The 15,316-nt window shown below is 48.8% G+C and overlaps 1 protein-coding gene across 3 annotated transcripts in view; it reads right to left on the reverse strand.

Annotated features, from left to right (window-relative positions):
• Positions 1 to 10,936: 10,936 nt before the first annotated feature.
• Lnx2 (ligand of numb-protein X 2) overlaps positions 10,937 to 15,316 on the reverse strand; it is a 66,589-nt gene continuing 62,209 nt past the window's right edge. For all 3 annotated transcript variants that reach the window (XM_052754521.1, XM_052754522.1, XM_052754523.1), the window contains exons 9-10: positions 13,533 to 13,691; positions 10,937 to 12,599 (exon numbers count right to left, since the gene is read on the reverse strand). In XM_052754521.1, coding sequence (XP_052610481.1) covers positions 12,464 to 12,599; positions 13,533 to 13,691 — 295 coding nt within the window. In that variant the 3' untranslated portion in view covers positions 10,937 to 12,463. The remainder of the gene's footprint in view (positions 12,600 to 13,532; positions 13,692 to 15,316) is intronic.

Here is a 15,316-nt window from a genome sequence, read left to right on the forward strand (position 1 = left end):
CTGTCGTCATCTCCCTGTGATTTCAGTATGCCGATGCCGTATATGCTGAAGCATGTATGTGCTCCTAGGTATGTGGACCTAGGAATTTCATTGTTGTTTACCATTAACTAAGGGAAGCTTAGAGAGAAATGGATAGGCGACTCAAAAGGACAGCAGCAAAGAAACTGTGGACAGAGAATCTTAGTAACGCCTGGGAAGTGGGCGGGGCCGCAGTGGTTCCGTTCCTACGAAGCGCTCTTCCTTAAACATGTTAGGGTCTAGCTCGGTCTTAACTAATCCAAGGTATATTTCAGAAAAGCCACAAATCTGCCCTTTCATGAAAACACTTTGCTGCTGTTGTTTTGAGACAGGGGCTCACTATTGAGCCTTGGCTGGTGTGGGACTCTATGTACACCAGGCTGGCCTCGAACTCACAGAGCTCTGCCTATCTCTGCCTCCTGAGTGCTGGGATTAAAGATTTGAACCACCATACCTGGAAAACATATATTTAATAGTGAATAAGAATAAAAGTTTCCTGTTCAGCGAAAATATACAGTACGAGGACAATCTGAAAACAGGATATTTGGTAGTTTGTTATGGTAGTTTTGTTGGTAAAAACAATTATATTTGTAGTCACAACACTTCCACAAACTCACAATGTTGACAGAATTTTTCTGATTATGTGAAAGTCCATCAACTCTCCTTCTAGTGTTTTGTGCATGCCTTTAACCACAGTACTCAGAAGGCAGAGGCAGGGGGATCTCTGTGAGTTCTAGACCAGCCTGGTTTACACAGTGAGTTCCAGGCCAGCCAGGATTACATAGTAAGGTAAAGGTTCCACCTTTAAAAGGAAAAGACTACAATGATGTCCAGACCTTATGGCTAACATTCGAGGACTGAATGGATGGTGCTGCCAAATTTAAACAGAACTTGATAAAATCAGCAGCCTGTATAGATGTGGGTAGGGCAGCTAAGTCTGGCCAGCACGGCACTTCTTACCCTGAAGTGCAGGCTGGCGCCAGACTCACTGTGTGGCTCAGACAGGGCTGAATCATCATGCTTGACCCTTCCGAGTGAGGGGAGACTCAAGTGTGCACGGACACACAAAACAAACCAGTATGCTAACCTTTCTGTCCAGAGGGGAAGCACTCCTAATTCCTTCTGAAGAGGCAGTGGTTGATGAGGAGTGAGGAGCCCTGCTTTGGTGGGCCACATGGCTGGGCTTCTGGTTGTCTCTGGGTGCACCTGCTGACCTGGCTGTGTGTGCACCTAACACCTGCTGGGCACCCACCAGGCCTGGTGGACCCCAAGGTCCATGGGATACGGCTGTGTCCTGAAAACCTGGATCTGGAGCCATTGCAGAAGCTGCCGCCGCCAAGGATCTGGGACCTTCTGTGTGGCAGGCAGCAGGGAGGACCACACTCATTTAAACAGCAAAGCCTGTGCCCGTGGATTCTCTTGCCATATGAGAAAGGACACAGCAATGATGGGAAGAGCAGCCTGTGTCCTGGACTTCTCCTGTACTCTGAGCTGTACACTGGGGGCTAGTGTCATGGCTCAGGGTCATCCAGCTTGGATGATGGGGAATTGGGGGAGCAGATGGGGCCTGGTCAAGGATCCCGGTGCAGGTTTCCCTGGGGAGAGGCCATGCAGAAGCACTGGAAATCCATGCCAAAGCAACTTTGCCAATTCCAGAAAAGCTGTAGCAAAGAGACCAGCAACTCTAGAAGGTGATGCTAAATGCAATGTTTTCCAGACTTAAAAGTAAACTGCAGAAAGAGCAGAAGGCAAGGGCCAAGTGAAGATGAAGGAAAGACTGGAGGGAGACGGAGCCAGAGAGGAACGTGGGCTGGAGAGGAACGTGTGCAGGGCAGCGAGGCAGCCTGGGCAATCCCTTTTGTGGTCTAGTCACTGTTTGCTTCCTGCACACACACACCAGTCTTCACTGAGGTGCTGTGTGCTGTGTGCTGTGTGCTGTGTGTGTGTGTGTGTGTGTGTGTGTGTGTGTGTGTGTGTGTATCCGTTGCATAGATGAGACCTCCATAGACAGCCAGCTTTTTTCACACTATCCTGGAGGAGTCCGGCCACGAACGGCTGCCTGCAGATTGGAGAATGGACACTTCTGTCAAGAACACAGCATTTCTAAGAAGCCCTGATGACATTTCGTCTTGGAAATAGGAGCTCCGCCTACAGGTCAGGTGGAGGGAATGGTGCCCTGAGCCGTTAGTGAGAAGCAGCAGGAACAGATTCCAGCCTGGTACACCACAAGTTCTTTCTGAGGCGGGAACTTTCCAGGGAGGAGCTGCTTGAGCTGTGGTGCCATCTCTCGAGGGCACCATTTCAACCTTCCCTTTGCCGCCGAGACAGGGCTAATGGTGACAGGAAGATCTTGGCAGATGAGGAGGTGCAATGGGAAGGTTGGGGCAACGGCGGACTGTGACCGGCCAGCAGACTCTGGGGGTGCTCACACAAAGTCAAGCAAGGGCACCCTGGAGTGTGCGTGGCTGTAAACCTGGGATTGAATCTAGCAAGCACGCAGGGGGTTCCAAGTGCTGGACGTTGCGGGGGGCCAAGCTGACTGGGCTAACCGCCCACTCTGACTTTGGGAGACTGCAGTGAGGGCCATCGACATTCCTGCATGTGAACGGCGTTTGGCACATGGTCAGCTCTCACTGTTAGACCATCAAGCCAAAGAAACCTTGGCCAAGCTGGATTTAAGCAGTTGAAGAATCCTGATGTATACTCTAAGGGGAGGCAGAAGGCACCTCCAAGGAAGTTCCCATTCAGATATTAAAATGGGGGCTGGAGAGATAGCTCAGTGGTTAAGGTCACTGGCTCTCTTGGAGAGGTAAAATAAATCCTTAAAAATTAGATAATACAATGGAAAATTTGAAAGTTAACAGCCTGGACAAAAAGAATGGGTGAAGACCAGGAGTGCTAATACACATCTTTAATCACAGTACTTGAGAAGCAGGTGAATCTCCATAAATTTAAGATTAAGCCGGGCGGTGGTGGCGCACGCCTTTAATCCCAGCACTCGGGAGGCAGAGCCAGGCGGATCTCTGTGAGTTCGAGGCCAGCCTGGGCTACCAAGCGAGTCCCAGGAATGGCGCAAAGCTACACAGAGAAACCCTGTCTCGAAAAACCAAAAAAAAAAAAAGATTAAACTGGTTTACATATGAATCACAGGCCCAGGCTAGTCAGCACACAGTGAGCCACTGAAAAAAATTTTTTAAAAAGCTAAAACAAGCTGGCTTGATACTATGAATCAAGAACACTCAATTTGTTCAGAGATGGAATAAATTAGAAAGAGCCGTGCATGGTGACACTCTCTTGTACTCAAAGCAGAGAGGAGGTTTATGTGGGAAAATTGAGATGTTCAAGGCCAGCTTGGGCTACACAGTGAGACCCTATGGGGGTGCTCACACAAAGTCAAGTGGGGTTGATTATTGCCCCTGTTTTCAGGGTGTGCAGTGTGGGTAGGATGTGAATAAAGGGCAGCAGGAAGGGAGTTCTTGCTGCCAGGCTCTTTACTTGCCCGTTTTGTGCAGGTGAGTCACATGACCAAATTTTCCATGTTCCTTGTGCATCAGATGAAAACCCCCTCCAGACATACCTTGCCAGGCTGCTCTGAGATCAGGCAAAGCATCTGTACAGAATGCCACATGTGTGGGCATCTTCAGAGTGCTGGATATGGCGAGACAAAACCATGGCTTTTGTGTTAGCTACTGACCAACTGCTCATTCTTATTTTGAGGCAGAGTCCCACCATGTAGCCTTGGCTGACCTGAAACTTGCTATCTAGACCAGGCTGGTCTTGGACTCTGAGATCTGTCTGCCTTTGCCTCCCTCCCAAGTGCTGGAATTAGTCATACACCAGGACACCTAGCTGTACTTCTAGAATGCAGTAGAAACTGTAAATTTGTCTGGGAATTATGCTCGTGTGAGCAAACTGGAACTAAGGGCAGTTCTGTGTTTTCCCGGCAACTCATCCTGCCCGTCTGACTCCAGGGCTCTGTGCAGGTGACAGCCTTTTTCTCGCTCCCAACACTTCTTACCACGCTGCCACTGCAGTTTGTCACAGGGAAACTGCAAACCTGTCCAGACCTGTCTCATTCCTCTCAGTTTTCATTCTTTGCCAGAGAGTTTGAAGGCAGGTTCCACACGCCACATGGCTTTTCCCACAAATGCTTTACCCAATTCTAAAAGAGTGCTCTAAGCATTCTCTCTTTAACATTTTGTCTCCCTGAGTGGCCCTGCTGCAGATGGAAACCAGAGTCGTGTTCCTCGGTCCTCACCCCAACTTTTGAGTTCCCGGCACTGCTAAAGGTGGGCATCAGGAGACTGTGTGTGTGTGTGTGTGTGTGTGTGTGTGTGTGTGTGTGTGTGTGTTCGAACACCCAGACCTTAGACAGCTCTCAATGCTGGAGGTGCAGACCACAGAGACTGGTGAGGTCAGGATGCGGTATGCTCCTGGTATCCCAGATGGCTGGCAGGCTGAAGCAGGAGGGTTTCAAGCTTGAGGTCTGCCTTGGTGTAGGCGGCACTTGACTGTATTTAGGCTTAGCAGGATTGGACCTGCTGGAGTCAGATCAAGGAATCAGAACCAGGTGCCCTGGAAGACTGAGTAGGCAGGAGTCTGGCCATGGGAAAGTCCAGGGCAGGGTGTGGGGAATGTGAATCCCTTGCGTTTCAGTAAGGCACATGGGGGAATCCTGATGATCCTGATGAGTCCCGTTTAGGAACACATACACACAATATTGGGAGTGAACGAAACAGCCAGAGGGATTCTGAAAGCAGCTCAAAGCCAGGTGTGGTGGTTCAGACCTATAATCCCAGTTTAGAGGTTTATAATCCCTGAAGTGGGAGGACTGTCCTGAGTTACAGTCTGGGTTACGGTGGGATTTGATTTCAAAAAAAATAAAAACAGGCCAGGTGTGGTGGGCACACCTTTAATCCCAGCACTCTAGAAACAGAGGCAGGCAGATCTCTGTGAGTTCAAGACCAGCCTGGTCAACATAGTGAATTCTGGCTCCGCCAGGGCTGTCTCGAGAAATAAAACTCCTATTTTTTCCCTTCCTTTTTTCCTTCCTTCCCTCCAGATCAGACAGCTCAGTGACTCTCCCTGGAAACTGATGGATTTAAAGGTCCTAGGGCAGTGCCTGGTACACAGTAGATGCTAAGAAATTACTGAGGGGCTGGAGAGATGTTGACTCACACATTCCTGTTGCAAAGGATCCAGGTTCAGTTTCCAGCACCCATGCCAGGCAACTCACAATCATCTCCAGCTCCAGCTCCAGGGGATCTGACGCCTCTGGCCTCCAAGGGCACCTGTACTCAAATGCACATATCCACGCACAGATATATACACCTAATTAAAAAATAATGTGGTTTTTTTGTTCAAACGAAAATAATGAGTTAAGAAAGATAATAAATGCTTTGTGTCTTGTTCTTGTCTAAACCAGAGAGTGGTCTCCCCACAGCTTCTACATGCTAAAGAGAGACAGGGACAGATTATTGCTATAAAGCAATTACTTACAAGTAGATAGGTCCACCAGAGGAAAAGCCTGGAATGAAGGGCCAGGTCACTGTCATGAAACACTTGGAAGTTATATTGATTCTTAAAGCTCTGTGACTCTATAGAGAGGATTGGATGCCACACCCTTCAGAATGACTTACCCAATTTTCCTTAATTATGTCCACAAGGTCAGTAGGGCTGCAGTAAGCATGCCCACCCGCCACGGGTGTCTACTTACCTCAATACAGACACCACACAATCAGCCCAGGATCCCAAACTCTTAGACCCAAGGTCCTGAAGTTACTCAGGCCTGACTGGAGACAGAGGGGCATGCGTCTAATATAGCTACTCCAGTGTCATTTCCCTGGAGCAGCAGCTCACAGCAGAAACACATTTTCATGGCCTCAGACCATAATTTTTTATTTTGTTTTTTGAGACAGGGTTTCTCTTTGTAGCCCTGGCTGTCCTGGAATGAACTCTGTAAACCAGGCAGGCCAGATCCACCTGCCTCTGCCTCCTGAGTGCTGGCTGGGATTAAAGGTATGTGCCACCACTGTCCAGCCCATAATAAAATTTTGATAAAACAAAAACTTTTTATTTTACTTTATTTATTTATTTTGGTTTTTCGAGACAGGGTTTCTCTGTGTAAGCTTTGTGCCTGTTCTGGAACTTGTTTTGTAGACCAGGCTGGCCTCGAACTCACAGAGATCCGCCTGGCTCTGCCTCCCAAGTGCTGGGATCAAAGGCATGCGCCACCACTGCCGCCCAGCAAAAACGTTTTATTTCATCCAGGTATAGAAGCATAAGCTTGCAAGCTCAGGTAGTCACGAGTCTGAGGCAGGAGGATGACAAGTTTAAGGCCAGCCTGGGCAACTTCTTGAGATCCTGTCCTGAAATGAAGAGTGACCCTCCTCCAAGGGTCAGGGGTCACGAGGGGTCAGTGAACATGGAAGAGCTGGCGGATGGGGTGAACTGCTGTGAAATGTGTTCTTCTGGATATAGTGTGCCAGCTACACCCATGAACTCACAGTGGTGGGGGTTATCTGCACAAGATGGGGCCCACTAATATTCCATCATGAATAGGGGAAGGGGAAGGCCACGCCTCCCGGAGGAGTGACAGTTAATGGTTGCTGGGGCGGGAGTGGGCAGCCAGACTGCTCAGTGGTGCAGCCCTGGGTAAGTTGCCCCTGCTCAAGTAAATGACTCATGAGAACAATCCTAATTAAACGCAACAGGGCACACCCCTCCTAAAAACACCACAGGGGGACTTCTTGGGAAGCTTAGTGGGAGGTGGGAGAGAGACAAGAAGGAATAATGGGGGTTAATATAATCAAAATCAAAGTACATCGTATGTGTATGTATACAATTGTTAAGTAATTAAAAAGTTTATTAATCAATAAAGACTAAACATGGGGTTGGCAGTCAGTATAGCTCAGTGGTAGGGCACTTGCCTAGCATGTGTGAGGCCCTCAGTTCAATCTCCAATAATGCAAGAAAAAAAAAAAAAAGGAAAGAAAAGAAAAACTCTATTAACAGGCACCATCTCCATCCTCCCAATCTTGAAGTTGGAAACTGTTACCTCTCTCATCCGGAGCTGAAGCAATGGATGCTTCTAACTTAAGCACTCGTGGTCAGTCTTTGGGTAGCCCAAGAAAGTGGGTTGTGGTTGGATTCACTGACTTAAACAGGAAGCTCTTGAAGAAACAGAGTACTGACTCAAGTCTGCAAGAGAGCCCCTGGGAAAGCTTGAGGCGCTTCCGGTGGGAGGGAGCCCCGCTCTGCCAACGCCATGTGGTGTCAGATCTCCTGGTGTAGGTCTTTCCTGTATGTGACTGACAGTTCAGCTTCTCTTAGGCACTTCATAGCGATCAGGCTTAGACGTGTAACCTTACTTCTAAAGAGCTTCTGTGTTGCTATGGAAATTAATTGGTAGTGTAGTTAAACGAAACAGATTTACGCTATAAAGTGTCAAAAGGGCTTTTAGATAAGAATTCCCAAGGGCTGAAACCATTCTTTCTGCAGGCAGAGAAGAGAGACCCAAGAGACAAGTTCAGTTATTGAATTCCTAAGTTGACCACCCTGGTGCAGTCTGTATGGCTCGATCACCAAATCTGAACAAATGGAAGAAAAGCTGAATTATAAAATCACTCCTTGTGAAGAAGTCATGACCTCTACGCCACACACACAGTAGGTGCTAGGTAAGTTGCTTAAATGACAAAGGGGTTGACCACTTCATTGTACACTTAAGGAATGTCATCGTGCCCCGTAAATACTTCACCTTTCATTTGTATGAGACAGGGTTTCACTATGCAGCCCTGGCTGCCCTGGAACTTGCTATGTAGACGAGGCGGGCATCGAACTCATAGAGATCCACCTGCCTCTGCTTCTTGAGGGCTGGGATTAAAGACATGCCACCAGACCTGGCCACCTTTCATTTTCTAATATGTCTATTTAAGATACTTACTGGCTGGAGACATGGCTCTGTGGTTAAGAGCATTTGTTGCTCTTGCAAAGGACTGGAGTTGAATTCCCAACACCCACACTGGGCAGCTCCCAACCACTTGGAACTCCAGCATCAGGGGGTCAGATGCCCTCTTCCGGCCTCTTTGGGCACCAGCACAATGTACATATACACAGACACAAATATACACATAAATAAAAACAGAAAAAAAAACCCTTAAAAACAAAAAAGATACTCATTGCTTCAACTCTGAGCTTTTCAAACCACAACCTAGCCAAATCTGAATGGGACGTTATTGAACTGTGATGTGGGCACAGGGTTTGGGGGGAGGGGAAAAACACCCTTGGAAGCTGAAACCCAGGTGTGTAAAGTTCAGACTGAATTTGAACCACCCATTTATCTGGCTAAAGCTTCAAACATCTGAGGAATTGTACCGTAGCCTGCTGTAAAGTACAAAGAACTAGAAATCAAATTCTGAAGTCCCAGAATTAGAAAAAAAAAGATTAACAGCTGGGGCAGAGGGAGGATTTGGCCGTTTGAAAACCGAGTCACATTGCACAGTACTCGAAGAAAATTAAACCCTCTAAATCAACTGCTGTGGTTGGGTAATTGTCCCCAGGGGCCCACGTGTCCTCAGACACTTGGTGCCTGGCATCTGGTGCTACCGCGAGGGAGCAGGACCTTTGAGGAGTGGGGCATGGGCGGGATGTTTTGTCAGTGGGGAGCATGCCCTGGGTGGTGGGACTTTAGTCCCTGCCCTTTTCCTGGTCCCATCCTGATGTCAGGTGAACAGCATCATGCACCGCATATTCCTTGCCAGTATATGCCGCCTTAACACAGGCTGAGACTATGGGCCCAAATCAGGCATTCCTCTTCTGAGGTATTGGCTCTGGAATCTCGTTTTAGAATAGTACAAGGAAGCTGACCATCGCAGGCTGACTGCCTCCATTTCTCTGGGTGTTTAACGACATCTAAAAGCTGGTGCGGGTCCTCTCCGTCACACTGCCTGATCCTGCTGGAGAAGGAGAAATGGCTTCAGTGGCCCTCTCCACTCAGAAGCCGTGGCTCTCTCCTTCAGGCTGGACCACAGTCCACTCTGCTGCACTCTTTGGAGGTGCTGTGGGGATACTCACTCACGAACGCTGTTTGTGCCACTTTTCCAGGGCTGACATGGTTTGGGAACAGTCTCATCCAACTGGGACTGAGCAGCAGAACTGCAGCAGCTGACCCAGAGAGGGGACAAGCAGGAACTGCCACAGTGTGCTGAGGTGGCCTGGAGGGGGAAGGGCTTACTTCACCTTCCAGGCCACAGTCCACTGTGGAGGGAAGCGAAAGCAGGAACCAAGCCAGGAACCAGGCTGCGTTCTGGCCAGCTGAGCTAGCCTTCTTACATAGCCCAGGCTCGTCCGTTCAGGTATGGCACCGGAGGCCCGGGCTACTGTGTGCTGTCCTCCTCCACTAATCAAAGGATCCACTGTGCTGGATCCTGTCAATCAATCAAGAAAACGCTCCACAGACACGGCCGGAGGCCACTCTAAATAGAGGCAGTTCCTCAGTTGAGGCTTCCTCTTCCTAGGTAACTCTCTAGTTTGTGCCAAGCTGACTGTTGAAGCTGATCATAACAGTAAGCTAGACCGGTGTTCTTGGAGTCAACTAGAAGCACTCCTAAGACAGAAGGAAAAACCCCACAGTCAAAGGACCCCGTGAGGACAACGCCTGCAGATATGGGTAGAAAGGATCCGGTCACATGTGTGTTAAGTCAGGGTTATGAGGAGGAGCTTGATGATCATCGCATTTCAAAATGAGAGTAGGCAGTGGAGCACACCTTTAATCCCAACGCTCGGGAGGCAGAGCCAGGCAGATCTCTGTGAGTTCAAGGCCAGCCTGGTCTACAAAGTGAGATCCAGGACAGCCACAGCTACACAGAGAAACCCTGTCTCAAAAATAAACAAAAACAAAATTTTAAAGAGAAGTCACAAAGTGGGGTGAGATATTTGCACCCAAAACAATCCACTACGTAGCGTTGGGGATTTCTATAAAGCAGAACCACAAATGGCTCATGAGGAAAACCGTCCAACAGGCTGTTCCCCAGAGGTTTCCAGGGAGGCTGGACCTTTGAGAACATGCATGGCTTCACCAGAAGCTGTCCGTGTGACAGAAGCAAACGTCAGGCAGCACACATCCTCAGTGCAGGGACAACGGCCCTGCCTGGTGGCCATCCTCCCCAGAGCGGTGGTCTAACCATCAGAGGAAACAGAAGCCACACGTCCTCAGGGCTGCCTGACACGGTGAACGCGGTGCCAAGGAAACATGAGGTGGGTTCCCATGTAACTGAAGTTAAATTCATTAAAATGTTTCTGGTAAATCACATTTGAAAAAGTCAAAAAGAAACTGGTGAGGTTAATCTTAATAATGCAAGTTAATCTTAATGCACTCTACTAACCCAACACAACCCAGTGCATCCAAGAGGCTGTCATTTCAGGATACTGCATGGCCAGGCTACAGGGATTCAACAGCCACACTCTGGACAGACAGGGCCAGAGGGACTGGGCTGTGAAATGTGCAAGCCAGCGCGGGCTCCACGGTGTGTGTTCTGTCTGCAGGAGGCGGGGCGGGGCGGGTGCAGCAGGCAGTGAGGTTGGCAGCTGTGAACAAGAACACGGCTCTCAGATGCCCGCCCGCCCGCCCATGCTGCTCTGAAAAGGACGGCGTGCATTTCCGTCCAGGATGACCATCACACTATCAAACAGCTCTGAACAATCCTGGAATGATGTAAACTGAAGGCACAGAACAAATCAAAATATTCAACTAAAGCGCTTAAGTGAAAAGGTGCAAATATTTCAACAGTAACAGACCCGGGGCAAATTCCCATTATAGAGACCCTGAGGGAAAGCCAGTTTTCTCTCTAAGATTTTCATGAGAAAAATAATATTGACAAGCACTTTTTTTTTTTTCAAAGATATTCACCAGACCACCAGGTTGGACATATTTTTTTATATAACAAAGTGGCAGTTATGACATTGTTGGATGGCCACTCCCCAGAGAAATGACAGGTTTGACAAAGTCTTTAAAAAGTAGCAAGGTTGATTACAAAACTGCGTTTGGGGAGCAGGAACCACTGTTTCCCGTCAATTGCACTTCAGCATCCAATTGCTCCACAGGCGATTGTCCCACAGCAGTGCTACCCGGGGCACCCCTCCCCGGCGGGCTGGCTGCATGGTGACCCCTGGCAGCTAAGAGGTGAACGAGCCAGTAGTAAGTACTGGTGCCTTATCACAAAGAGTGTTTTTTAAACTATAAATTTAAGTGGACTAATCAGTGATATGGATATAAGGCCAGCGATGTACTGTGAAGGAAGAGGGCTCACCCCAGCACCATGCAGCAGTCCATATTCTGATTATCAATGCCATTTATAAAGACATTTCCTCTTATTTACTTTCTCATTATGCCTTCTAAGGGATGACTGTATTGAATAATATTGAATAAAGGAAAACATAGTTTTCAAAACATTAAAAAAAAGAAAAGAAAGAGCAAGTTTAGTGACCAACAGCTAAAGATATTAACACCTAAAATCTACTATTTCAGATTAAAAAAAAAACAAAAAAAAAACAGAGTTTTTTGGTCTCTTGGGGGAAACTAAGGACTTCTAAAACACACAGGAACAAAATCAAAGGCTCCCCTTCAACTTAGCTGTGATGTGTGTGTGTATCTAACACAGTAATGGTTTTTAATTACCTAGTTCAATTGCATAAATCACAAAGCATCTCCAGACAAGATTGCTGATAAATATAAACTCTAGATCTGACTTTTAGAAGAACATCTTCAAATTTTTCCTACATAACAAAGCATTCCTTTGGAAAAGAATCTTCGTGCTCCTGGGCCATTCCAGCCGACACAGCTTTGCCAGCCCTGGGACAGTCACCTCCCAGGCCGCAATGTCCCTGAATAGCATTATTTTTGATTCGCTACTATTCTAACCACAGTACATTATTTAAAAAGAAATCTCGCTAGTGGTATCAGATTCACGTCTTCATTTAAGTACTGAAGATCGGAGTAGAAACAACCCAAAAAGTCACTTTATAAATGGTATAAAAAGTTCTGAAATGTTGGCACCAATGGAGAATGAGTAAAACCTCAAACGGAGCCACTCACAGCACTGTTGACAGGGCAGGGTGCTGCAAATGTTGCAGCTAGTTGCCAATGATGCAGGAACTGCAGATGTAAATCATTTTATGACCAAGCTTCTGCAGGCGGGGAGGCTGCTTCCATCCCGCTGGGTGACAGTCTTGACAGGCTCCTCGCACTGCCACAGAGGGCGGCCACCGAGTGCATCTGAAACACAAGCTCCCGGTGGGCGCTCGTGGGAGCTGATTTCTGCGCAAAGAGGAACCCGAGGTGACTTTAGTGCTTTGGCCCTGTGTCTGTAGCTGCGCAGAACCGCCACACCAGAGGGGCTTCCTTCAAGAGGCTGCAGGAGGAAGCAAGACTGGAAAGCAGCGTCCAGCTCTATACGAGGCTGCCGGGCCAGCAGATGACTGTCAGAGTGACCTTGTTCCTTTGTTCCTTCAACATGGGCACCAGAGCAGAGTGGCTCATGCCCACAGTCGACAGGCCATTTACGGCTACGATCATGTCTCCACATCTGAACAAAACACAAACAGAAGCGGGTGTCACTATCTCAACGGCATCACAGACACAGTGGTTAGCATCAAAATCACAGTTCTGCCCTGGTTAGCCGTCACCAGCCACGAGCACTACCAACTCTGGAGTCACTTCTAAGCCTGGACTCCGTCCTTTACCAATCCAAACTAACCCCGAGCCAACCTTCCCATAACTGCTGGGGACTACAGGACATGAAGAATAACTTATTTGGGGAGGCCATCTCTCTATAAAGTGCCAAATCAAGGCCGGGGAGAGGGCTCACAGCACGAGCACTTGCTTCTCTTTCAGAGGACCTGGGCTTGGTTTCCAGCACCCAGATCAAGCAGTTGACAACACTTATAACTCCAGTTCCAGGGGATCTGGTGCCTCCATGGGCCCTGCACTCATGTACACACAGCCCCCCCCCCCCATTAAAATAAACACACGGCTCTCAGTGTTGCATCTGATACCCCTAAGTTAGGTAGGGTACCGTCCACCATCTGTTGAGAGCTCATTACACGTGGGCACTGCTATGGCTGTCCATTCACGGATCTCACATGGACACAAAGTCAGGCAGACATGAGCCTCAGGAAAAATAAAGTGGACTCATCGGACGGCAGGATAAGACCTGCGCAAGCTCCACGGAAAATGCCCAGAGGCCACTGCCGGTCTACAGCACACTCGAATGATGACTTGGGCTCAGACCTGGTGTAGAGAAATGCTCTGTGGCCCATGTGTACAGTTTCCATACAGAACAACGTAGCTTTGGGGTGGAAGGAGCCACGGATGGTGAGAACCCAAATGAGTGTGGCTGTGTTGAAGTAACACTCTATTTACAAAACAGACAGCAGGTATGAGTGCTGAACCCTGAGCTGGACCATGGGTTCATAGGATGGTAAACACAATCTACATCATTAATGAATACAAGACTCACTTCAGTCTCCCATCGTAGTAAGCAGGGGTTCCTAAGACGATGGTTTTAATGAAGAATGGCTGATTGGTGTGGTTCTCTTCATAGCCGCCCACAATACTGAAGCCCCAGCTTCCCAAGTAGCTTCTTCGCAGGACTATGTCATGGCAGCTGTGAAGGGCACTGTCAAAAACACACAGAGAAAACTGAAATGGAGGCTTCTCCCTCTGCTCGTCTTTGTCACAGCACGTGTGGAAAGCTTATGTCTCTTTGACCACATGTTTGTGTTTCGTGCTTGTGTACGTGTGCACTAGAATCAAACCCAGAGCCACACACGCGCTGGGCAACTGTCTCCGTCCTGTCTGCGTCATTATCTGACGTCATTCTCTACATGATGCACGCTGGACAGGCTCACTTTTTCCAGCTTTTCTTGGGCTTCCCTTGACAAGTGAAGACGCGACCACACGGATGACGCTGAAGTGAGCCTGGCTGCCAATGGCGCTTCAGCAATCTGCACAGAGACCATGCACTGACGCCGCTCACAGCACCGTCAACGGCGCCCCGATTCCAGCACTGACGCTCACAGCACCGTCAACGGCGCCCCGATTCCAGCACTGACGCCGCTCACAGCACCGTCAAGGTGCCCCGATTCTCGCACTAACTGCACTACTGCACTGAGCACAAAGGAGGGGGGAGGGAGGGGCAGGAAGCACGCCACAGGGTGGTGCTCTGTCACAGAAGGGGCTGCGCTGTCCCCACTCCCCCCGCACTCATGAGGTCTCACACCTTTATGGGAGACTCTAATGGCCAACACAGGAAACCCATTCTGGAAAACACGAACAAACACATTTGAGTTGTTCATGAACACAGAGATTCTACAGGTAAAGTGCTATGTATCCATGGTTTAGAGGATGCCAACCAGGGAGGGAGGGAGGGAGGGAGGGAACCAAATCTACTCCTGTGTGCAGAGCTCTAGGAACCTGGGAATAAGCTGTGAGTGAGATCTTTAAAAACATGACAGTGAAAACCCTGTTATAATAAAAGTCCTTGTTATAAAGTGGAATCAGAGGCACAGTGATGTCATCATCGATTGAGGACAGTGCTGGACGTTACCTGGGAGACACACCTGGGCATGCCTGGGAAGGTATCTGTGGAGAGACGTGACCAGGGAGGGAAGACCCACCCTGAATGTGGATACCACATCCCATGGGCTGGGGTCATCTCTCTGCTTCCTCAGGACACCATGTGACCAGCTGCCTCAGGCTCCTTCCTCAGAGCTCTGCATTACCTCCTCTGTCATGATGGCTGAGTCTCGCACTGGGAGCCAGAACCACAACCTCCTGTCATGATGGCTGAGCCTCGCACTGGGAGCCAGAACAAACCCTCCTCCTCATGTTGCGTTTGCAGGACAACAAGACAAACAACAAAATCACACATCAAAGGCAAGGCTTTGTTTTCTAACTCACTGATGATGATTTCTCAGTGGAGCTGGTTTTTGTAAAGCAGCATGGGGTCAGAACTCTTAGCTCACAGGTAGGAAAGAGCTCCTAGAGAGGCTTCTGGTATGGACCGGCATGGGCCTTGCCCACTGGCCCAGATGCTCAGGAACAGCACAGTTCACCTTCACAGTTCTGTGTTGTTTAGAGCAAGCAGGCCAGTGTCTGGTGCACCAGGGCAGTGCAGGGCAAGAAGATTCCTGGGCCAGCTGCTGCCATGTCCCAGGAGGCCATCTACAGGGCTCCTGTATGCCAGAGGACACTAGGCTCCCAGTGGCAACAACAGCCTTATTTACAGGTACCTATACAGGT

The sequence above is a fragment of the Peromyscus californicus genome, unplaced genomic scaffold, assembly GCF_007827085.1.
Source record: "Peromyscus californicus insignis strain IS unplaced genomic scaffold, ASM782708v3 Scaffold_2__1_contigs__length_46816999, whole genome shotgun sequence".
In the NCBI taxonomy this organism is placed as follows: domain Eukaryota; kingdom Metazoa; phylum Chordata; class Mammalia; order Rodentia; family Cricetidae; genus Peromyscus; species Peromyscus californicus.